The 25,177-nt window shown below is 34.3% G+C and overlaps 1 protein-coding gene across 1 annotated transcript in view; it reads right to left on the bottom strand.

The window, feature by feature from the left end:
• LOC120078090 (MraZ) overlaps positions 1 to 13,684 on the bottom strand; it is a 45,590-nt gene extending 31,906 nt beyond the window's left edge. The window contains exons 1-5 of the mRNA XM_039032302.2: positions 13,521 to 13,684; positions 11,354 to 12,287; positions 10,852 to 10,967; positions 10,396 to 10,604; positions 5,872 to 5,991 (exon numbers count right to left, since the gene is read on the bottom strand). Of these exons, the coding sequence (XP_038888230.2) occupies positions 5,872 to 5,991; positions 10,396 to 10,604; positions 10,852 to 10,967; positions 11,354 to 12,180 (1,272 nt within the window). The 5' untranslated portion in view covers positions 12,181 to 12,287; positions 13,521 to 13,684. The remainder of the gene's footprint in view (positions 1 to 5,871; positions 5,992 to 10,395; positions 10,605 to 10,851; positions 10,968 to 11,353; positions 12,288 to 13,520) is intronic.
• Positions 13,685 to 25,177: the final 11,493 nt, after the last annotated feature.

The following is a 25,177-nucleotide window of genomic DNA, read 5'->3' as shown; positions in this document are numbered from 1 at the left end:
GAAGTTACGAAAATGAGAAAGTAACTCAGAACGAATTTTCATTAAATATAACCACGTAACACGAGAATAGTCATCAACAAATGTAACAAAATAACTAGATCCTCCTTTGGACTCAACAGGACATGGACCCCAAACATCACAATGGACTAATTCAAAAGGAGCACTAGCTCGTTTATTGACACGAGGATACAAACTCAAACGATGAAATTTAGTAAACTGACATGATTCACAATCTAACTTTCTCTTTTTGGAATGGAATATTTACGGAATCCCCATGCATAATGTTGAGAATACCCGTTGAATTGGAAGGAATAAGTTCGCCGGGGGTCTATGGTTAACCGATATTGCACAGCCATTATGTGGCATAGGGGTTACATCCCGTATGAAACTTAATAGTATACCGCTTCTACTCTCAATTCTGACACAAAGACTCTTCAACACAGAGATAGACGGATGACCCAAACGACAATGCTCTTCAAAGGGGGACGACACGCTTGAGCATGTGATGGTCGTAGGTGTTTGTGGTTCAAAGATGTAAAGACCTACAAATTCACGCCCTTTACCAATAGTCTGCTTCGTCGTAAGATCCTGAAATAAGCAATAACCAGGAAAAAAGGAGACACAACAATGAAGATCACGAGTGAGTTTACTGACCGAAATCAAATTAAACGAGAAACGTGGTAAATTTAAAACTAATGACAAAGAAATTGATTCAGTAAGATGGATGATTCCTGATCCTAAAACAGGAGTGGAGGTTCCTGTGATGTGATGTGATCATCCATCTCCATGCTCCTAATAAAGTGGCGAACATTTGATCTCCGTGAATAGTAATTAGATCCATTCAACTTGTGTTCAGTTACTTTTGACACCATAGGAACAATCTCAGACATGACTACTGGTTTCTTATTAGCCATTCCCTCAAAAAATAGACACTGGACAGCAGAGAATCAAACCCTAATTTACCGAAGAGATGTCTTTATAAGTAGTGAGTACATCTATATATCCCAAACAAACACACCACTAAGAAGAGTCAACAAAACTGAGGAAACCCACAGAAGACGAACCAAAACAGATGGCGCACGCGTCTACCCGCGCCAGTGCGCGGACCGACAGCAAAATGAACAAGCAGCGCATCGCCTCATGTGCTGGTCAGATGGAATCCGGACTTTGGGGTTTTGTAGATCGACGGTTGGGCTCCTCGACGGACTGAGCGGTGTTGAAAAACTAGCTTTTTTTACCGGCAATGGCGACGGTTGACAGCGGCGGTGGCTGATGGCTACGACGGTGATGGCTAACGACGACGAACGAACCAAAAACGGTGACTGTGAGCAAAAGTGTAAACTCACCTCTCCACAAAACCCTAAAAGTATCACAAACGGGTTCTAAATTCTCAAACCCTAAGGTTCACAAAACCCTAAGTTTGTTTAAAGAGCTCTGATACCATGTAAAACTCTTAGGTGTAAGAGAGAATCAGAATACTCTATTCATTCACCAAAGATGTGAATATATACAAGTGTACAAAGCATAGAAAAGGAAAATATCACAAAATATATACAAGAATGGAAAACCTTGACAATAGAATTATAACAAGAGTATTAGCGGACTTACATCCAAGCATACCAGTTTCCTTTAAGAGATCAAGGACATATTTTCGTTGAGAAATACTCAAACCTTTCTTTGAGCGGGCCACTTCTATTCCTTGGAAAGTATATTCTTTTTTAAAAAAAAAAAAGGAAACGAGTCTCCTTATTCATTAAGAAAATGAAATGAGACTAATGCTCAAAGTACAAGGATACGACAAGGATCAGCAGGTGCACTAGGACATCTCAACTAGGTTGACACCCCTCTAGCACCCTCATCATCTCCAAAGACATATAATAGGACATAACAAAGAGAAACCTTTAGTACAATACATAGGGAACCTGACAAATCTATACTTTCCCCTCCCCTTATACAACTTGAAACAAAAAGCACTTCACCCACAAACAACTGGAATAGTTCACAACTAAAAATAAAAACAAGACAGGCTAAGAGCAATAAAAAAACACAGTTTGCCGAACTTCCTTCGAGAAGATGACTTCAAGGCTCTAGAAAAAGGAAGATATGCCAATTCAAACTGATTTCTTGGCAAGAGTAAGCCGCAAAGGCGCTTGAGAGAGCTCCACAAAGAGGCATTAAGCTTGGATGCTTCATATCTTGTGAACCAAGGAGTTTCCTTATCTTGGAAGACTCTTTGGTTCCGTACAAACCACAAGTCTCCCAGCACTGCCTTAACTGCATTGACCCACAAAATTTGTTGTTTCTTCTTAAGGCCTGGACCTAGCAATTGTTGGACGTTATCTCTGAATGCTTCCCCAAAAACCCAGCTTAAGTTGAATGTCTTGAGTAGTGAAAACCAGCAGTTTTGAGCATAAACGCAATAAAAAAGAAGGTGTTGGAGGTCTTCCCAATTCCCTTTGCACAAAGCACATCTATTAGGAGATAGGTAATGGGAGGACAGCTTCTTTTGCAGCACACTTGAACAGTTTAGAGTTTCAAATAGCATTATCCATAAGAGAATATTTACTCGCCTCAGGATTTTAGACTTCCGAAGTGCTTGTCTTAGAGATTTATCGATTTTTTTTTTTTTTTTTTTTGGGGGGGGGGGGGGGGGGGGGGCCTTCACGAAGATGAGTGTAGTGATTTAATAGTGAACAAGCCATTAGAATCTAGTGACCATGAGCGTTTATCAAAGCAATCCTTCACTTCTTTTGTTGCAATAAGCTTAACAAAACTTGAAAATCTGATATTTCTTCCTCTTTCAGTAGTCTTCTAAATGAGATGGACCAAGAAGATGTAATTTTATCCCAATGACCCGACACTGAGCCATTAGAATGAAGAGCTATTTGGAACAAACTAGGGAATCTGAATTTGAATGGAGTATTTTCGAGCCAAGCATCCAATCAGAAGACTGTTTTGCAGCCATTACCAATTTTGAAGACAGCCAAATTTTTCACTTTCAACCACGACCTTGAGATGTTGAGCTTCTAAGACTACAACTTGCCCTTCCTGAAGTGTGCCAACCAAATAAACTGCTGTCATGTATGCTTTTAACAACTTTACACCAACGAGAGGAGTCCTCATTCTTAAATCTCCACCACCATTTTGCTAAGAGAGCCAAATTTCTTTCTTTTAAACCGCCCAAACCTAAACCTCCATCCTCTTGGGCTTTAGACACCTGCTCCCACTTGGCTAAGTGGTTTATTTTCCCCCCTTTATGACCTCCCCAAAATAAGTTTTTCAAAAAATTTTCCAAACTGGACAACACCTTCCCTGGCATCAAAAAGGAAGACATATAGTAAGTAGGAAGATTTGAGAGTACTGACTTATAAAGGGTCGCCCTTCCTCCACAAGATAGGTTGTATTTTCTCCATTTGTCTAGTCTCCCTTGAAATTTGTCAATAACTAGCTGCCAAAACCCCACCTTTTTTGGGTATCCACCCAAAGAAAGACCGAGGTAAGTAAAAGGGAGTTGCTCAGCTTTACAATTGAATCTAGCAGCCACTGAAAACAGCTTGTTAGAATCTACATTTATACTATAAAGAGCTGATTTTTCCCAGTTAATTTTTTTGGCCTGAACACCACTCAAAGAGATCGAGGGTAGTCTGAAGAGTTTCCAGCATGACATCTTCATACTTGCAAAAAATTAAGGTGTCATCCGCAAAGTGTAGAATAGAGACATGGATTTTATCTTCACCAACCGTGAAGCCTTCATATCTTCCTTTTTCGTGGAATCGAGTGATTAGGCATTTAACACTTCACTTACTAAGATGAATAAGAATGGAGAAAGGGGGTCTCCTTATCTAATTCCTCTTGTTGCGTTGATTCTTCCTCTTGGCCTACCATTAATGAAGATGGAGAACTTTGGGTTGGCAATGCAGCCCATTACCCATGAAATCCATTTTGGATCGAAGTTTTTTCCATAAAGCATCTTTTCTAGGAAATTCCAATCCACTCTATCAAATGCTTTTTCTAAGTCCAACTTGAGGATCCAACCTTTTTTCTTTTTAGATCTATACTCTTCTACAGCTTCATTGGCTATGAAAATGGGGTCAAGGATTTGTCTCCCCTCAATGAAAGCACTTTGAGTTGGAGCTATAATACATGGCATCCCTTTGAGTCTTTCAGCTAGCACTTTTGCAATTATTTTATACGTAAGGGTTGTGAGACTGATTGGCCTAAAATCTTTTACTTTCACCGTATCTTCCGTTTTTTGAATTAAGCAAATGAAGTTCTCTTTAACACAAAAGTTGAGTTTTTCATTGCTATAAAATTCATCAAACAGTTTAGTGAAGTTATTCTTTAGTTAACTCCAAAATTTGAGAACGAATTCTGGTGTAAAACCATCTGGGCCAGGTGCCTTGTTTTTCCCCAACTCTTTCACTGCCTTTCTGATTTCTAGGGCATTGAATCTTGCCACAAGCTGTTCGTTTTGATTGCTTGATACTCTAGACCAATCAAGATTAAGTGGTATTGTGCGAGACCCTTCACATTTGGAGTAAAGAGAGGAGTAAAACCCCAAAATGAGATTTTCACTGTCACAGTAGGATCTGATTGGTATTCTTGGTCATTAACCAGCTCTGCTATCAAATTTTTCCTCTTTCTTGCAGCTAGAAACCGATGAAAGAAAGAAGGTTGGGATAATGTCATCTACATAAACGATGATAATTGCTATTTTACCTTTGCAAGGATGTTTGACGAAGAGGGTATGGTCAGATTAACATTGCAAGTACCCATTGTTCTTTACTACTTTGGAAAACTTTTCGAACTAGGCTCTAGGGGATTGTTTTAAGCCATAAAGGGATTTCTTGAGTTTGCATACCTTATTTATGGTTTTAGTTGATTCTATACCGGTGGGTATGTACATATAAACTTCTTCTTCTAAGTCTCCATTAAGGAAGGCATTGTTTATATCTAATTGGTGAAGTATCCAATCATTATTTACTGCTACAAAAAGGACACGGATAGTATTTAATTTTGCCACCGACTTAATAAACTTGATTCTTTTTTAGTTAATAAAGAAGGGAAACCCCTAATTATTACTATATTTTAAAAACAATGGAAAAGTCCTAAGTCCCAGGGCTTTGAGCCTTGGGCTTCATAAAAAGCATGCCTTATTTTGTGAGCCTCGTCTTTTCAAAGCGAGGCGCCAGACCTGCGCCTTGAGTCTAGGCACACCTAGATGCGAGCCGGGGAGGGCTTTCTAAAACATTGACTATACAGTAAAATCTCTAAATTAATAATGTGGGACCACATAATTTTATTAATTTAAAGCGGTATTAATTAATCAATAAATTAATAATTTAACAATGTTGGTCCATGGATGCCCTATGGCGTACTCTTTCTCATCCTTTTTCAAGTATAAGTAGAACATATGGATGGGTAGAAGCCTACTCCATCGATCTTCCAGTCCATTGTATCAAGACTTCATAATCTCCCAAAGATGATTCAAGCCCAATACCACTACTAGTATTAAACTTAGATCTGAAATGGAGTCTATGTGGTGGTAGCTTTGAAATTGCCTGTCCTTATTCATTCCAAGGCAATGAAAGCGCTTTCATAAACAATTCAAGTAGACCTAGTTTTTATACGCAGATATCTGACAATTCTTAAAAACAGTAACCACTGAACATGAAATGTAGGGATCGTATTTTACCATTGAGCTTTGTGTGTGTGCAAGGTAGAAACTCTCAAGTCTAATTTTTTTGTTGAATAATAATGATAACAAATAAACAAATAAGAAAAACACACAAGAACCAGGAAAGAGAACCATTATTCAGAAACATCGATTAAATAATATAAAATTTTTATATGGAAAAGAAAGAGTCAAACCATTATGACGGAATCACTCATCAAAAGTTCTTCAGCAACTAGTTCAAATTCTGATATTGGAAATTCGGAGAGCCCAAACACAATGCTGCCTCCACAGTATAGGGTAATTTGACCTCTAACCTAGAAACCATGGAGCCAAAAAAAAAAGTAGATAAATTCTAGGATGGTAAAGCAATCATGGACAGAAATTTTCAAAACAGAAACAAGAAGATTCATTAATATAAAAAAAGAAACTAATGCTCAAAATTACAAACCACCACCAAGGAAAAGGACAACAAGCGAAACACAATGGAAATAACAAACCAAACAAACACCAAAATAAAAGCTAAGAATGCAGAAAAAGCAAAAGAAAACAAAGAACGGAGACAATGGAAATAACAAACCAAACAAACACCAAAATAAAAGCTAAGAATGCAGCAAAAGCAAAAGAAAACAAAAAATGGAGACAACAAGGGAAACTACAGAACAAAGATCTTCCAAACTGACAAAATAAGAACCTTGTAGGCTTCAAAAGATGCTTCAACCAAGTAACCTTTAATGGCAAAAGGAAACTGAAAAAGATCTTCAAAACGACGTAAAAAACAAAGCCCCTAAAAAACCAAAAACTACCCATTTGTAGGGCTCAATTAAATCTTAACCTGTGGTGACTGAGGTCTCATTTCTTTCATTTGTAAACCACAAACCTCAATTAAGGAATCAAATCTGGGAGGAATGGAAGGATACGTTTCCACTTTTTCTGCTGAATGCAAAACCTCAACTGAAATCTTTCTATCATCAATTGAAAAAAGACTTTCAAATGCTTCTACAAGAGAGCCCTCGACAGGAAGATCATTGATTTTGATATCAACTAACTACTCGCTCCGAAGCCTTATTGTTTGGTCCTTAAGAAGTTGCGTTTGCTCTACTAGTAGCTGTATTCTTGGAAGCGACAGTTTAGAAGTTAGTTTGTTTTGTGGTTTGACCCTCAAACTTCCGGCCTTATTGGACTTCTTACCTCATCGGCTTTGGCTTTTTAATTTATGTGCTCTCTAGTTTTGCTTTCCTTTTTGGAGCTGGTTTGTTAGGTTTTAAGCGCTTTCTTTTTTATGTCTTCTCCTCTTTGTATCTCAATAGTATTTTTTCTCCTTTTGTTTTCTCGCATTTTCTCTATCCTCTTGAAGATTATCGTATCTTTGAGCATTAGTCTCTTTTCATTTTATCAATGAAAAGTTATGTTTCCTTTACAAAAGTATATATATATATATATATATATATATATCAACTAACTACTCTTCAACTTCCTCACTGCTCATACTAATCTCAGATGCTATATCAAATTCACCATCATGAACAAATGGAGTGGAGGTAGTTGTCTTAGTAGTAGAAGAGCTCAAGATACCTTTGGTAAAAGCAATATTTGGTCTTGGAGGAGTGAACATTGAATGAGTGTACGAGGTAGGCTGTGAAGGAGAGAGTGTTGTTACTTTGGTGAGGAAGTGATGAACCGAACACAAGCTTCTTCCAAAATATCTTCATTGATATCTAGTTTTCAGAGATACCAAAGTTAGCATTCTTCCGTGTATAAAAGAGAGGGTAAGGTGTAGGTCCAGAGTTCAAGATCGAGGCATGAAGTATAGAGTTTGAAACCTAATATGACAGCTAAGCAAACTGATCACTTTCTAAAGAAAGATGTGTAGATTAAAGGTCATCTTGGAAAAAGAGTATCTGAATTCACAGTTAAGCATGAAAAGGAGGAGTTCGAAACAACATTTTTCCCCTTAGAAGTTGCCAAAAACAAATTAAAACCTTCATCCATCATAACTTGCTTTATTCTTTTAAGATTCTCCAAGTTTGAAAATTTAAAGATGGACAAGTCCTCATGATACCTAAAGGGCATATATCCTCAAAATAAAGAGAAAAAATCTCAATCACGGTTGGAATGAAACCACAAATATTTCTTTCCACTTCAATTATAGCAATTGTGCAATCAAAAAGATTAAGAGTCTAAGAAGTTTTATGTGGAACGGGAAAAAAGACAAAAGATGGGGGCCTCGGCTTGACTAAATTGAAAAAATGGAATAATGGCCTTTTAGCAAAATGGATATGGAGATACCAAACCGAGAAGGATGCCCTTTGGAGACTCATTATTGATGCGAAATATGGTTCACAATTACAACCACAAAATAGGCACCTTAAAAGATTCAAAGGACCTTGGGGACACATAGTTAAGACGAGTGACCTCACCCTCGATAACATTGTTCACGTGATTGGCAATGGTCATAATACATTATTATGGAAAGACCATTAGGTGGGAACCATGCCCCTGAAAAATGTTTTCCGAGGCTATTTTCTCTATTCGACCACAAAGAGCCTCTATTGCTCACAGTTGGAACCATGATCATCAAGCATGGGACCTTGGATTGAGACTTAACCTAACAGAATCCGAGATTGAGGAATGGACTACCATGTCCTCTCTGATCTGGCCTCCAGTCAACCCTACGACGAATGACACTTGGAGATGGATTCTTGATAAATCTTGTCAGTTTCCATCAAAGTCAATCATAATCAGAATGCTTCTCTCTATAAGAATATTTGGAAAGGTCTCATCCCAAAAAAGGTTCGGTTCTACCTGTGGGAAGTCAGTGATGGTAGCATAAATACTGCAAATGTTCTCATCAAAAAGGCCCCATGGATTTCATCGACTCCTAATTGGTGTGTTATTTGCCATCAAAATAGTGAATCCATTATGCATTTATTGGTCTTTTGCGACTTTGCTCAATCATTTTGAGAGAGAATCCTGCGGTGCTTCAACTACCATATGGTGTTCCCAAATGACCCTCTCACTTTATTGAATTCACTTCTTATTGGCCACCCATTTAGCAAAGATGGAGATCTTGTGGACCTTCATTAGCAAAGCTTATTTATGGCTCATTTGGAATGAACAAAACAATCAGGCCTTTGAAGATAGAAAGATGAATTTCACCTGCTTTTTTTATTATCTTTTGTATACAGTTCTCACTTAGTGTAAACTCACCCCATTTTTTTGTGATTACAGTCATACATTTCTAACTACACAGTGGAATACTATTATGTAACCTCACACAGCAATTTGCCCTTTTGTAATTTCATACTATCAATGAAATTATTTTTGATTGTTTCTCATACAAAAAAAGATTTTGAAACGAATAGAAGAGGTCCACCAAAATCTAAGGTGAATGGAGAATGATAAAAGCCAGCGAGAACCGGTAGACGAAACCGATGGGGAACAACTATCAAAAGCGATGACTACGGACAGATGGGAGGTAGAGGTAATGGAAGATGAAGAATTTATTGTCATATGAAGACAATTTGAATGATGTAGTTGTTGGTTTAAAGGCATCCTTACTGCATGATCATTTCTTAATTTGAAAGATCCAGATACCTTAAACCATTAATTTTGCTAATCGCGATGGAATTACTATAGTCAGTCTTAATGTGGTCGATCCTAGAACTACGACAAGTACTAACGAGGTGAAACCAAGATTTCTCAATGCCTTCCTTGCTTTCCACCTAGAGGACAAGGTGGCTCTCAACCCTAGGTAATGTGAGACCCCAATAGGAAATAAATATGTCATGAGGGATAAGGATGGAAATTCACCCCTTAGTTGTTTGTTGGTTGCTCTTATATTTACGTCTTCTTGTATTTTGGGGTTACGAATGTTTTATGTACTAGACTGGTGACTATAGCACAACATCGAGAATATCCACCCTCTCGATTGATGTGTATCGACTTGTCCAGTGAAGAGTTTGATTTTGATTTAGCTAGTCTTAAGGCTTCATCCTTGTGCTATCTTCCCAAATCTTTAGTTGACTTCTCTTTATAGGATATATGTCTTATTTGGAATGTCTTTAACTTTTTCGTCATAATCTCATTCCATTATTTATTGCTTCCTTTTATCACTTTCCTTATTCACTTCCTTGTGGAATTTGTATCCATTGAGAATTGGTCTTCTTTCATTTTATCAATGAAAGTTTCGTATCTTGACTCTCTAATCTAATCTAAAATAAAGTGAAGTAGTTTTGCAATGTTGAGTACAATATTTAATACCTCTTTTTGAATGCATGTTTTTTTCTTTTTCCATCGTCCTCTCTTTGAATGCATGTAATCAAATAACTTTTTAAATACCATTTTTTCCTTATTTTGAACAGTTGAAGCCCCTTATATTAGAGGTTTCTGTTTTCTTGTCTTGGCTCCTTTCGTTTCAGGTTGGTTTACTTTTTGCAATGCCCAGTTGCGTATCCTTTCATTTTTCTCTATGAAAGTTTGGTAAAAGTCATTTCCATGACCTAATGGCCATAAAAATGAAAGAGTTATAAGACTTTTTCTCGTACAAACATGAATCATTCCATGCATTTCAGAAGTTTTTTTTCCAATAATTGATTAATAAACCTGCAATATATGCATTTCATCAATTAATCAATAAATATTTGAAGTTATAAGGGAGAAAAGCATTTGCCGCTTCTACACAGCAACGTAAGCACATGGAAGAAAATATCACTCAATACCTGGACTCTTGTCCACAGCAACGGGACCAAAGCTTTTGCATTATTCTCCACAAAAACATTTGACCATAGGGGACTAGTTGAAAAGTCTAGCAAAGGGGTTTCAGTTTCTGTCGTGAGATTGTCATTTCCAACTCTTAAACTTAGCAAATCAGCATTGAAGTAAGTGCCGGCTGCTCCAGCATTACCAGAACACCCAATACTTACACCACCTGAAACAAGGATGGTGTGAACATAGAGTTACCAATGTTGTATTCAATACCAGAAGCACTCTAGAAAGTCAAATAAAAAGGTTGTATTATAATTATTAGAATTTTTGTTTCCAAGACAGTCAATGGCATACTATACAAAGCCAGATAGCCTAGCAGTGTTGTCGAATCCTTTCTAATCTTTATTGTCACATAAAACAATATTTATTATACGATGATATAGAATATTTCATCGATTCAAAGTACATACCATGTACAGTAACTTTAATATCTTCTTGAATGCTATAACAATCCAGAGAAATTCTTCCCCCACCACCTCCACCCCATCCCTTCCCGCCTGCGGCAGATATAGTTCCACTTCCCTTTCTAGGTATACAGAAAGAGAGCCAAGTATTAGTAACAGATGAAACAACCAACAGTACACGATCTTTGAGCCAGTATTGAAGATAACAGAAGCATCATTCATTCGTGAGACTTTTGCATGCTAAAATGAGAGCTCCATTAAATGATCAAGGTACTTTCAAACGTTTCTTCCTTTTTTTCCATGGTCTAGTAGGGAGCAGACAAAGAATTTCAGTCCTTCTAATGGAACTAAAAATAACATCATAATACTTGAAACATAATATACAAGCAAACCCAGCAATTAAACTTATATGGGTATCAAACTAGATTAGCGAAAAGGTAAGCATCATAACGTCAAGAGAAAGCACTTGAAAAGTCTAAACAAATCCATAAGCACGAATTGTACTCACAACTTTACTGCATGCACAAAGATACTTCCACCAGATCCACCTCCACCTCTGGATCCTCCGTCTCCACCTTCTGCGAGGATAGAACCATTTAAATATAATACACCTACTATTAGAAGTTTCACACGTCCTCCACCAAGCCCTCCATATGGATTTTCATCTGATATGCCACCACCCTTGCTCCCATAGCTCCATGGTTCAGACAATGTAGACCAAGCATAGACATCACCACCCCAATTGCTTGTCTGATTACCTTTCAAACAGGTGGCCCCTCGGCCACCATGACCTCCACCAGATCCATCATAACCAACTGGTGTGCCACTAGTTTGAGGGGGAGGTGCTCCACCGAGGGCAGTGGTATTTATGTATGAATTGTATTCCATCGTCACATTAGCAGCAGAAAAAACCACAGAACCTGCGACAACACCTGCATGCTGACTGACTTTGATATTGCCAGACATATTAAGAGTAATCGTACAACCTTCTATGGGGCAGCAAATCACAACATGTGGAAGTATCTCTAGATTCCCCGTTCCAGATATGTAGAAATCAGAATATAAAGACAAGTTTGTGTTTAGCAGGCAGGTCGTGTTAAATGACCCTACACCACCTAGGTCCTCGCATGATACAAAATGATTTGAAGAAGAAAAAGGTATTGGACTAATGTTCCGGGAGCTATTGCCTGTAACTGGCCAAAAGTCATGCCGCCAATTGTTTGAAAAAGCATTTCCACTTTCATACTGTAGTGAATTAAGGGATATGACAGACATGTATAGACATCCCAAAATTATATACTGTCCGATGTGCCAATGCAACAAGGAAGAACACATCACTGCAGGTTATTTTGCAGAGTTCTACTCGCACATAGTACTCCAGATGAATTTATTGAGCGAAATTAACCTCAGAAGTAGGATAGTCTTCGTAGCATTTGCTCTTTCTGGTGCACCAGAAACATTAATATCAATACAACGTGATATTCAACAAAATAGCTATAGCATTTAGTCCAAAGAGTACAACTTGCCAGTAGAATGCAAATGAGATAAATAATTTGATTTTAAAGAGAAGCACGGCCAATAGCCAACAAAAAATAAAAGGATCAAGTCTGCAGTCTTATTTGGAAACGCAAGAAACATTTTTTTCATGAGTGTAAAACAGAATAAACCTTTACTATTCAAACCAGCACAAATGTGAATGGTTTCTAATTTCTTGTTGATCAGTGATAGGTATAACCAATATAAACTCTGAATCCTGTAAATAACAGACGTTCACTTGATAGAAAACTTATACTACATGCCATGGCCTCAAAAGTTGCATTCTAATTCAGGTTACTGGTTTGAATGAACATAAGGAGAGAAAACTCATGCCACACGCCATTGCGTCGATGTTGTATTCTAATTCAGCTCATTCTCTTAATGAATGCTGTTTTTTAGCAGAAAAAATAAAATCTTGCAAAACTTTTTTCACTAAACCCATTTTCTAAGGGCCCATTTAGATTGACAAGAGAAAAAAGTATTTTTCAAAAAAAAAATATTTGAATTCTTTTGATAAAAAACTGTTTAAAATAAACTTTGAAAGTGTTTCAAAAGCTACTTAGAGTAGTTACCAAACAATTCAATTTTTCTCAAAATGACAAACACTTGAAAAGTTGATCCAAACATACTCTAAAATTGTGTTCTCCAAAACAGGAGTGGAGGTTATGAAATACACTCGTTGTGCCACTGGCTATCTGAGTTCAAATTGACTGAATTGTTTGAGCTCGCAAAATCACTCTACAAGTCTTAAGAAAGTGTGATTGTGACACTACGCACCATGGCTTCAAAGCTAATTCACCCCATTACTATTAATAACAACAATTTTCTAGTAGGAAAATTGAAATTTGTAATGACACCAGTACTTGACAACACCGGTGTCAGAGAAAGCTCTTGCTACCCCGCCATGGCTTCAACACCACATTCTAATTCGGCAATGAAAGCGATTTCTAACAATGGAACATGAAAATTACTGTAATACAAAATAACATTGCCAAATTTGTGTTAAAAACAGAAAGAATTTCTTTGCTCGATAGCTCGAGAGAAATCACTTGAAGCTCGCAACCACTGAAACTTACAGACAATTCAACAAACTGAAAAGAAGACAAAGAAAGAGAGGGAAGAAAAATCGAAGTACATACCTCATCAAGAGTCAAAGCAGCCGAAATGGTCTTGCAACAATCATCCGTTTGATGCAGACCAAAAATTCAGTTCCATCCCTGCGGCGTCTTTGCAAGAAGAGTTGGATCGATCTTATTTCGTAAATTAATATTATAATAATAGATTAAAAATTATGAATTATACTATTTTTTTTATTCTTGTAGAGGACTTTAAATCGCTTTCCCTTTCCATGTAAGCATGTAATTCCATCCATCTGTTCTGTTTGATCCGGTGAGTTTTAATTTATTTCTTTTTTTTTTTCTAAATTGTACAAAAAAAAAATATCCCTAAATGTGTATTTCTTATTAAAAAAAAATATCTTGTAAATAGAAAAATCTAAAAAATATTTAAACTTCATAACACGAATGTATTTTTTAAACTTTTTATCATAAAGTATAAATATTTTCAAATACTTTTTATATTTAAAAAGGTCCCTATTAAAAACTACCCTTGAATTTTTAAAAGTTTCAAAAATATCTTTTACCATTATTTTTTAGTAGAGATAAGTGCTTTGTGTCAAAAATAATACCAAATTTTCAAAAAATTTAAAAGTAACCTTAAACTTTAAAAAATATCATCTTACTTTTCTATTTTTCCTCTTTTTTTCTCTCATCTCTCCTTGTATACCCTCTTATTCTCCTTTGTGTTTGACATTTGTCTATCTAAAAAAAATAAATAAATACAACTGTACACTTCAATTAAGATACATGGACTATAATAAGAAGAAAGATAATAATGGAAGCACCAAAGAATTTTAGGACTTAAATATTTTAACAAAATTGTATGTTAGTAATGAAGTATGTGTTAACAACCAAATATATTTTTTTTATTTGACTATTTATCGTTTTAGTATGTTTTGAGGGGATATTTTGATATTAGAGTTTTGTGGAATTTTGTGAGATTTTATATTTTTCACTTAATTTTTTTGTTTTTAATTTAATTTTTGAAAAGATAGTATAAGAATTGGAAAAATATGAGAAAAATGAGAGTATCTATTTGAAAAAATGAATGACAACTATCTATATAATTTTGTTTTAAAATGGTTATTTTCAAACTCAAGAAATTTTCGGACAAATTGATCTTGACGCTGACGGTTTTATCATTTTTAAACTCTTTTTTTAATTCTAGAATTATTTTTGTAACAAGATATACACGTTTTTTGTTCATATACTACCGATGAGTGTATTTTTTTTTTAACTTTTTTAGGTTTAAGGATATTTTTAAAACTTTTAAAAGATTAGGGATATTTTGATACAAAACTTTAACAATTTCCATCTAAAATTAACAGTAATAATATTTTTTTAACTCTTTTTTGAAAGCTATGATAGTTTTGAAATTTTTGAAAGTTTAGGGATATTTTTTTAACTTTTGAAAGTTTATGGGTATTTTTGACACAAAGTCAAAATTCAATGGCAAATTTTGGTTTTTAAAAAAATTATATGGAAATTATTTTAGTTTTTGAGAGACTGTGATAACCACGAACTATAATAATCAATTCAGCGTCTCATACTTTCTAAAATAATAGTAAAATTCACATCTTTTTTAATTAAGTCTTGGGAGATGTATTTTTTCTCTATAAAATCATCACTTGGAAGATCTAATAATCTTTATACAATTTGCTAATTGGTTCATATTTGTATTGTGTCGATTTACATTTTAGCTTATCAAGAGTACTAATTATCCAAAAGTCGATTATTTGATTCCACCTCCACAGTTGTTAAACTAAAAAGTCATATTTATTTCGTTCACATTGATATGATACATTAAATTAACTTGTACAATAATTTTAAGAAAATAATTTTAAAAATGGTTAAAATGTCATTTTGATCTATGTAATTTAAGTCTCGTTCCATTATAATATATACTTTCAAATATCTTTATATATTCAAAAAAAAACTTTAAACTTAGTTCTAATGGTTAATTTGAAGTCGATTCTTATCAAAAATAGGTTATATAATTACAATGATTTTGAACTAACCAAAACGAACGTAGCTCAACTAACATACAAAAATGTCATTTACCATAACGTATGAGGTTCGAATCCCCTATCTACATCCTACTAAATAGTAATAATTTTGAGGAAAGATAAGAAACAATAAGAGTAGGTTTTCAAATTTATTAATAGACAATTAGATGATAAAACCTAAATTGTGTTTGAATTTTTAATAATAAATTAATAACAATATTGACTAATTAAGACTTATTGAAAGTATAGTAACCAAATTTAGACATGTGAAAGTTCAGAACAAAATGAAATGAGACTCCAAATATGGAAAATAATTAATGGCCTAAATTAGAAGTTCGTATTTTCATCTTTATATGTTAAAAATAAATAAAGTACACACATTAAATCTCATACCTACTTATGGTTGGTTAAGACATCTCTCTGGTTGAAGGCTCGAATCATTCATACTCTTTCTTCTTGTCTCTGAATCATCACTACTTCATTAAAAAAAGTTGCTTATTCAAACAAGGTCGCATCTCATACCCACCAACTTAAGCATATGCTCACACCACATATTGTTGAACTCAAGAAAATAATTGAAATAAATCGTCATGAATTGACCTAATGGTAAATAAAATACTTGAATTTGTAGAGGGCTAAGAGATAATAGATTCAATACATGGTGATCATCTATCTAAAATTTAATATTCTACGCATTTTCTTGACACTCAAATGTTGTAGAGTTAAGTGAGTTGTCCCATGAGATTAGTTAACATACACATATGCTAGTCGGATACTCACGAATATATAAAAGTTGAAATATTCACAAATCACAATAATACATTCTAATCCGTTATGTATTATCCGTTATAGTACCATTGGTTTTTTTAAAATGTATTATGTGTTGATAATTATATGAAAATGTAACCCATTTGATTTTTTTTTTTTTTAGCCAAAGTTTTTTTAGGAGAGGAATAACTCATTTGATAAATACTTTGTTGAAGTCGATAATACTTATAATAATTGATTATATTATAAACATATAAAATTAAGACAAATAATTTATTACAATGATACAGAAATTCGCTATACATCCAAGTATCAATTGTAATTGGCATAGCCTCCTTCCTAAAAGTTTAAGATTTGATCTATCATCTCCTCAGATGTTGTAGTCGAAAAAGAAAAACTACATAAATTTGTGATACATTAGTGATGCAAAGATTAATCCTGCAAACCAAATCATATAAGATAGATTATGATATATTTGGAATGGTCGGAGAAAAATGTGTTTTTCAAAAAAATCTTTTTTATGTAAGGTGGGTTTGATTTAGCTTTTCAAATGTTTAGTTTTAAAAATAAGTCATTTTGGAAAAAAATTAAATGTTTAGCAGTCACTCAAAATAGTTTTTGAAATACTTTCAAAATTTATCTTAAACAATTTTATCAAACAAAATTAAATAAAAATAACTTTTTTCTCTAGTCAATCCAAATAAATTTCTAAACTATTTTGATAAAAACTATTTAAAATATAATTTTAAAGTGTTTCAAAAGCTATTTCGAGCAATTGTCAAACACTTCATTTTTTTCAAATTAACTTATTTCAAAATTAAACACTTTAAAAGTTATACCAAATGTACTCATGTTTCCTCATATGTTTCAGTTCGCTAAGTTTGAAAAGTACTGGACAAGCTCAGAGGGAATAATATCTTTCTTATTTCTGCCTTTCTTTCCCATGACGACTAGGAACAGGCAAATCAAAAATTTCACTTCGAATTCCGGACCTCAACATCCTGCTGCTCATGGTGTTTCACAATCAGTATTGGAAATGAACGGAGAAGTGGTGGAACGTCCATCAAACTCCAATTCAATTCACATACAAAAAAAATTCAAGGAGAAGGACAAAATTGTACCTTTTTATATACAAATCTTATATTCTTTAATTGTAATGTAGCACTTTTAAGACCAATAATTAAATGTATATCAAAATTATTAAATAATTATAAATACAGTAAAATCTATTTATGATAGATGACTTCAAAAGATGATCTAAATTTCACTATGGTTGCAAATTCTTTTACAATATATTATATTTAATAATATTTTGAATATGATTGTTATATTTGTGATGACAAGAGGAGACTTAGAAATATTAATTTCCACAATAATTTGCAGGAACCATGCCAGCTTGAACACGTGCATAGCCCAATTCTTCACTCCACCGTTGCATAAATTTTATTAAAATCCCTTTTTCTTTCCTTTTTTTTCCACCTTAAAAAAATTGTTTCTTTTTTCTTTGAACTGTAATGCAATAAATACAATTAATAGGTTTGTCAACGTTTTAAATTCAAATAATAATTTAGATGTAATTTAAATGTGTTTGGGACAAAGACTAATTTAATATTGTTTTGTATTTTCTAATTAGCTACGGTCAACATTATTTCAAAACTTCCATTTACTATAGTATTTACTATTTTACCTTCATCATTTTTTATTCTTTGCTACAAGTTTATTATTTTATTTTCAAATTAAAATAGTTTATACATCAAATACATACTATTATAACCCAAATTAAAATAATCTACACTCCAAACATAAACTATTATAACTCAACTATAATAACCAACTCATTGTCCCAAATGCTCTTAGTTTCTGAATTTTAATAAATAATAAATTAGTTTATATGTTTTGAAATTTGTATCAATTAAAATAACTAAAATCATTTTTGTTATTTTTAAAATCACCATTAAATATACACAATCAATTTTGATATATGAAAATTGTATTTAAAATGGTAAAATCAAGGCTCCGTTTGGTAACTATTTCGTTTTTTGTTTTGATTTTTGAAAATTAAGTCTTTTTCCTCTCCACTACTCACAATGATTTGCATCTCTCTTAAATATAATGGTTGAATTCTTAGGGCACGTTTGGATTGACTTAAGAAAAAACATCTTTCAAAAAATTTATTTTTATTTAAACACTTCGATCAAAATTATTTAAAATACACTTCAAAAGTATTTTGAGTAGTTGTCAAACACTTAAATTTTATCTAAAATGATCTACATTTTAAATTAAACAATTGAAAATGTATTCCAAATACACATTTAGCCAAATTCCAAAAATAACTTTTTAAAACCTACTTTTTTTTAGTTTCCAAAATTTGGCTTGGTTTTTTAAACTATTAGTAAAAAATATACAACAAATGAAGAAATCTGAAGGTGAAAGTAATGTATATAGACTTAATTTTCAAAAACAAAAATAAAAAATAAAATAGTTACAAAATAAGACTTAAATGTTATTGAGTGATTAAAGTCGTGTTTCAGAATGATTTTGAATATGATAAAAGTGATTTTAATAATTTCAAAATCACCGTCTAATATATACTATGGGTATGTTTGGGAGTGATTTTGAGATGGTCAAAATCACTTTTTCTCTTGCAAAAATCATTTTCCCTTAAAATGATAGTGTTTGACATGAGTTAAAATTGATTTTAGAAAATTCTAAAATCATTTCAAATTGATTTTTGAGGAATTAGTTGATAGGTGTTTTTTGTTAAGTGATTAATCGAGAACCAGTCCCAAAATGACTATCTAATTCAATTTTTGTTAAAATATTGTTGGTTAGATATTTGTGATTTTTTTTATTTTAAATATTGGAATAAAATATGATAAATATTGTCTCTCATTAAATTGTTAATAAAACAAAAAAATTGTATATATATTTAATTTTCTTGCAATATCTACTATAAACATTCACCTAACTCAAAACGTTAAGCATGCATATAAGAATTTAACAATAAAATAAATAGAAATAGATATTTACCATAACTATTTAGTTATTAATAATTACTCAAATAGAAAATACAATTTTGAGTAACTGGGGGAATTCATTTTTAGAACCAAACATAATAATTCAAAATCACTTTCAAATATTTGAAAATTACTTTAAAAACTTTGGAACCAAGTATAAATGTGATTGTTTAAAAATCAATTATACCTAAATGTCATCTATCTATACTATCAAATAGAGGTAATAAGGGAGAAACATTTGATTTCCCCTTTTACCTCCTTTAGTTGATGATCAGAGATATATCTTACGTAATTTCACATTTAAATCATTAAAAAAATCACATAATTTTATCCCTAATAATCTCTACGATTTTTTTAGAATAATCATATTTTATTCCTAATATCTTATTCACGAGAATCTTTTTTAATTAAAAAACTCACATTTTATCTCAACTATGTACTTCACCTTTATTAAATTGAGGAAAACAAATTAAAAACAAATCACATTTTATCCTCTAATCTTTGGGATGTGGAGATTTGTTGAGGTTGATGCCTTAAACTCTCGTAAGATCCTGTAGTTTGTAAACACCTGTATGAACAAACGCTTGTGATATAATAATATGAGATATTTTCTTCACTGTTATCTATGAAATATGAGATATTTTATTTGCATTTACCACAAACCAATAAACTAAGATCATTGGTTGTCGCTGTAATTTAAGCATGTATGTGGAGACATACAAGTGGATCATGCCTTAAGTGATAACCTAAATGGTCTGTAGTATATGGATAAAGGAGGGAAACCTCATCTCGGTGACACTATGGATACAGTCCGCTTTGTAGATAGTTACAAGTGTTATGACGTGCTACATATGATCTGATCCTGATCATTCATGTGGAGACATGTGAGGGGGGTGTCCTATACAAAGGAGTTTGTATAAGATCAGACCACAAAGTGTTTAGTCTCGTTATATAACGTCGTTCATGATAGAGACTTTCATTTCACTAGGATGACCATAGGTAACATGACCTTAATCCTGAGTAAGTTGAGAACTTCTGCCTATGAGGGCGGTTCTTTTATTTGCATGGGTGCAAGTGGCCAGATTGCCGACTCAAACCTACCAGTTTGAGGATTCGTTTGATTGGGGAGCTGAGAACTCAGCTACATAAGATGGAATTCACTCTTTTCCCGAAGTAGGGGTAAGTAGATAGATTGCTCCCTTAAGGGCTAATTCTGGGACTTGAACGATGTGGTGCCACACACCTTCTTATGGCCTAAGAGGTGTCCACTCATAGTAGGACTATGATGTATTGTTCATTAGAGGGATCAGTGGTACTTAAGAAGTTAGATGTAACTACAGGGGCAAAACGTTAAATTGGTCTAACTGTACTTACGAGCGATGTGTGAAGGGTTATGTACTGTTGATTGGTTATATCCGATGAACATAGAAATATATCTGTCATGAGAAGAGTGCAGTTGTCGGTCTCTAGTGGAGTGCCTGGCAGTTAACGGATGGTGGATCTCGTGATTAAAGAGTTTAGTCAGCTATTCACATACTGTTTGAGCTTCAAGCTATAGGTTCATAAGGTCCCCTTAGTAACTCAATAGGTTTAAGTTAAGAATCAGTTTTTGGGTCAGTTTGAAGTGTTCAAATTGACAAAAGAGAGTTTGATTATATATGAAATGATTAAACTGATTCAATTATATGTGATATAATTGATATGATGTAAAATCAACGATCAAGCCTATTTTTCTAAACGATCATGTACTTGCTGAGTTTTACAAAACGATTAAGCACACAAAGTCGATGCGATAGACAGTTCCTTCTTGAAGGAACTCTTATACAAGAGTACCTCTGAGCGGAAGCGAATCTTTCCAAAGACATTGTGACAGAATTACCACATTTATATTCAAACATACAAATATGCATCATACTGTAAATTACCGACATGCTTTAAGATAAACAAATAAGAGAACAATAAAACGTACCAATTGAAGAACTTTTCTCCTCGGCAAATCTCGTTCTCTCCAAGGGAACAGGTGCTCTCGCTCTCACTAGAATGTCAAGCTACCGTTCACCAAAACTCCGGTCACAACATGCGAATGGCCTCCACACGAACAGAAAGGATGGGGACGACACCACCACTTGAAGCTCTCAGTATTCTCAGTGTGAGAATCCAAGGAGTGGGCTCTGTTGGGATTCGGTAGAGGGGATGAGTATATGAAGATCATATACAACGATTAAGCAAGTGGAAAAAAGCTTAATCTATCGTATAGACAAAATGCTTGATCGTTTAGAAGAGTGTACACGATTGTGTAGGAAAAAGACAGCAATCGTCTATACGATCGTTTAATAAATGCTCGGGCGCTAGACGCTCATTTAGTAAAACGTAGATGATCGTTTAGAAAGATGGCGCGCGCCTGTAAGCGATCAGGTAGTAAGTTCGAGCTATCGTATAGTCTCTTAATTTACTAAGCAATAGGCAACATACAATTTGTGAGCAAATTACCGTGATCTCTTGCAAAATGAAAAAGATTTTCATTTTATTCTTCAATTACGAAAACTGATTGGAACTTCCCACTAACGCACGGTTACGGCGTGCACAATTATCCCATAATTGTAAAATTAAAATAATAAATATAATCATATTATATTCATTAACCTCTAGTTTAATATTATATATAAACCATAGTGTTTTCTCCTCCACTAGATATATCATATTTATATCCAATTTCCTCCAATTAATGTATCTCATACATAAAGTCAATCATATCAAATATAATTAACCAGTTCAATCATATCATATATAATCAAACTTCCTTTTGTCATTTGAACATTTCAAACTAACCCAAAAACTGATTCTCAACTTGAATTCATTGATCTACCAAGGGGACCTTATGGACCTATGGCTTAAAGCTCCAACGGTACGTGAATAGCTGACTAAACTTTTTAGCCACGAAATACATCACCCGTTAACTGTCGGCATTCCACTAAAGATCGACAGCTAAACTCTCCTTACCAAAGATAAATTTTTGTGTCCATCAAATATAACCAATCAACATTGCGATAACCCTTCACAGATGCTCGTAAGTACAATTGAGCCAATTTATCGTTTTGCCCCTGTAGTTATATCTAACTTCTTAAGTACCACTGATTCCTCTAATGAACAATACAACATAGTCCTACTATGTGTGGACACCTCTCAGGCCATGAGAAGGTGTGTAGCACCACATCTTCAAGCCCCAGGATCAGCCCTTAAGGGAGCAATCTATCTACTTATCTCTGCTTCAGGGAAGGAGTGGATTCCATCTTTTGTAGCTAGTTCCCAGCTCCTAAATGAGACGAATCCCCAAAGTGGTAAGTTTGAGTCAGCGACCTGACCACTCGCACCTGTCATATGGTAAGTATTCTCACCTGTCATGTGGGTAACCTAAGTTTAATCCCTAGCAATGGTGCTATTTTTTTATCAAGCCTTTTCCCGTGTACTTAATTCCATCCTTTTCTATGGAAGGGTTATTGCACAAAATGTACTTCTAAAAACATACAAGAATCGAGGCGTTCATTCAAAAACATGCTTGCTCGAGTTACAAAAGTTATTACTCCAGTCTCAACAGTCAATTAGGATGAAGTTTGCAATCAAGAACGAAATTTGATTACAATCAACCAAGCACATTTTTAAGAACGATTTCAAGTCCATTCATGCATAAGTGAGCCTAGAGTCTTGATAGTTAAGTTTGCACGACCCATAAAGGTTTTATAAGGTTCTCTATCCATTTTCTCCCTAATTTGGTTCGGTTATCGACCTTAAACATACCAAACTTGCAAAAAAAAAAAAAGCAACATTAAGACAAAACTCACGTACACAAAACATAGAAGACATTTATTTTACCTAGAGGGCTAGCTTTCACATTCAACCGCCAGGAACCTATCCACTCTTTTCTCGCAGGACCCTAACTAGATATGGCGGAGGTAGCTCTTTTCACCTCTATGCATACACACACACACACACTATTTATTATTATTATTATTATTATTATTATTATTATTATTATTATTGCAGGCAAGTCGACGATTGCCTCATTTTTTTTTGTACATTTTTTTCAAGCAACTAATTTTCTTTTCTTTTTTTATTCACACTAGGCTATTTTTTATCTACTTTGTCTAATTTTGCTTTAAAACAAGTAGGGTTACTCCTAGTTCAAAGATGGACCTATCGGGGTGACAATAGAAATACAAACCAGATAACCCAATTCTAAGCATAAAAGACTTTAATTTCGCAAGAACAATGACTTAAAGATGCATGAGAGATAAGGAAAATTTTAAAAATTGGGCTAAAAATCATGATCATGCTCTCTTAACATTATTTCATGCAATTTTTATCACAACAATAATGTGTCATAAACTATCATCATAACAACCAAGCAACAGAGCAAACAAACATTTAAGCACACAATATTGTCTGAGCACAGCGCTCAAGAACCCCAAGCTAAAATACACACACTACCCAACGAGTACCCCACCCCCAACTTAAAATGATACATTGTCTCCAACGTATCTCTAGTTAAGTTTTATGAAATGAAAAGAGACGAGAACAAAAAGCCTCCCTTAATAACGCTTATGTGCACGGGGTGGTGGGTAAGAGGACAATTTCATCTTATTCTTCTTTCTTCTTCAGGGCTAGAAAGAGAAACCTGCAAAATAAAAATAAAAACTAAGCTAGGAAAGCAATAAAAGAAAGCAAGTAAATTATTCACCTGGCTACCTTTAGGAAGCATAATTTTTTAATGTCGGTTGCTCAACATCGTTTTCCTGTCAACATATGAAAAAATTCTCATATTTCTCGGGTCCTTTCTTCCTTGAATCCACAAAAATGTTCATTGGGAGTGAGCTTTGAAGCATTCAAGGGTTCCAGATAAAGAAATATTTTTGAAAAAAAAAATGCAGACTCGACTGACTCTAAAGAAAATAAAGACTCGGACTTGCGAGGTAAAGATGAGCAATGTTTAGAATTAAAAGGGGAGTTAAGAAAAAGAATAGGATGAAGCTTGGTAACCTCCAACTTTTTTTACCTAAGGCTCCTCAATATGAAGTTTAGACTCATACTTTACCTCACAAACTTGTTCTAAACATGGCAGAGGATCAACATCATCATCATTATGAGTCTAGAGGAATTCCTCGATAAGATCGGCTTCGGTACCACAAGCAATGGGAAGCTTTGAATGATTTTCCAATGTCAGCACAAAATGTGCAAGATGAGGGATAGGATGGACCTCAACTGGCACGGGGGCTTGAGTCTCTAGGTAAGACTCAATAGATTCTTGCCCACACTGAGAAAAACCATTAGCAAGTTCACACATTAGAATCCAACGTCCTACCTTGGTCAGAAGCTTGAGAAATCAGCTGCTTAACTTGATGATCAACGCTAATCGCTTCACTGCTCAGTTTGGTATGGTCAGAAGATGGTTCCATCCAAGACTCTTCAAGTCACCCAATTGATTCAATAATCTGAGAAATCAGGTCACTCATATTTTGAAATTAAGTTCTAGCTTCAGATCCAGATGGATTATTGATGACTAAAGGAGGACTTCCAGATCCATCAAGATATTCCTGAGCCAAACAACTTCCTTAGCAACTGCACAAGTCGCTACATACTCGACCTCCATAGTGGAGTCAACAATGTACCCCTGTTTGATGCTTCTCCAGACTACCGTCCCTCCATTAAGAGTGAACACTAATCCTGATGTAGAAGAGCGTTGCAATGCTAGCGTTGTGCAAACTTTGAAGCATTGCAATATTGCAGGTAGCATAGCAATGCTGCACATTTTGCCTTATAGCGTCAAACACGCATCAGGCTAGCATTGCAACTCCGCAGAACGTTAGGCAAGCATTAGGCTATGTTGTAACCC

This window comes from Benincasa hispida, chromosome 5 (assembly GCF_027475165.1).
Source record: "Benincasa hispida cultivar pf3 chromosome 5, pf3_genome.v1.1, whole genome shotgun sequence".
Classification (NCBI taxonomy): domain Eukaryota; kingdom Viridiplantae; phylum Streptophyta; class Magnoliopsida; order Cucurbitales; family Cucurbitaceae; genus Benincasa; species Benincasa hispida.
This window is presented reverse-complemented; position numbering and strand designations above follow the sequence as displayed.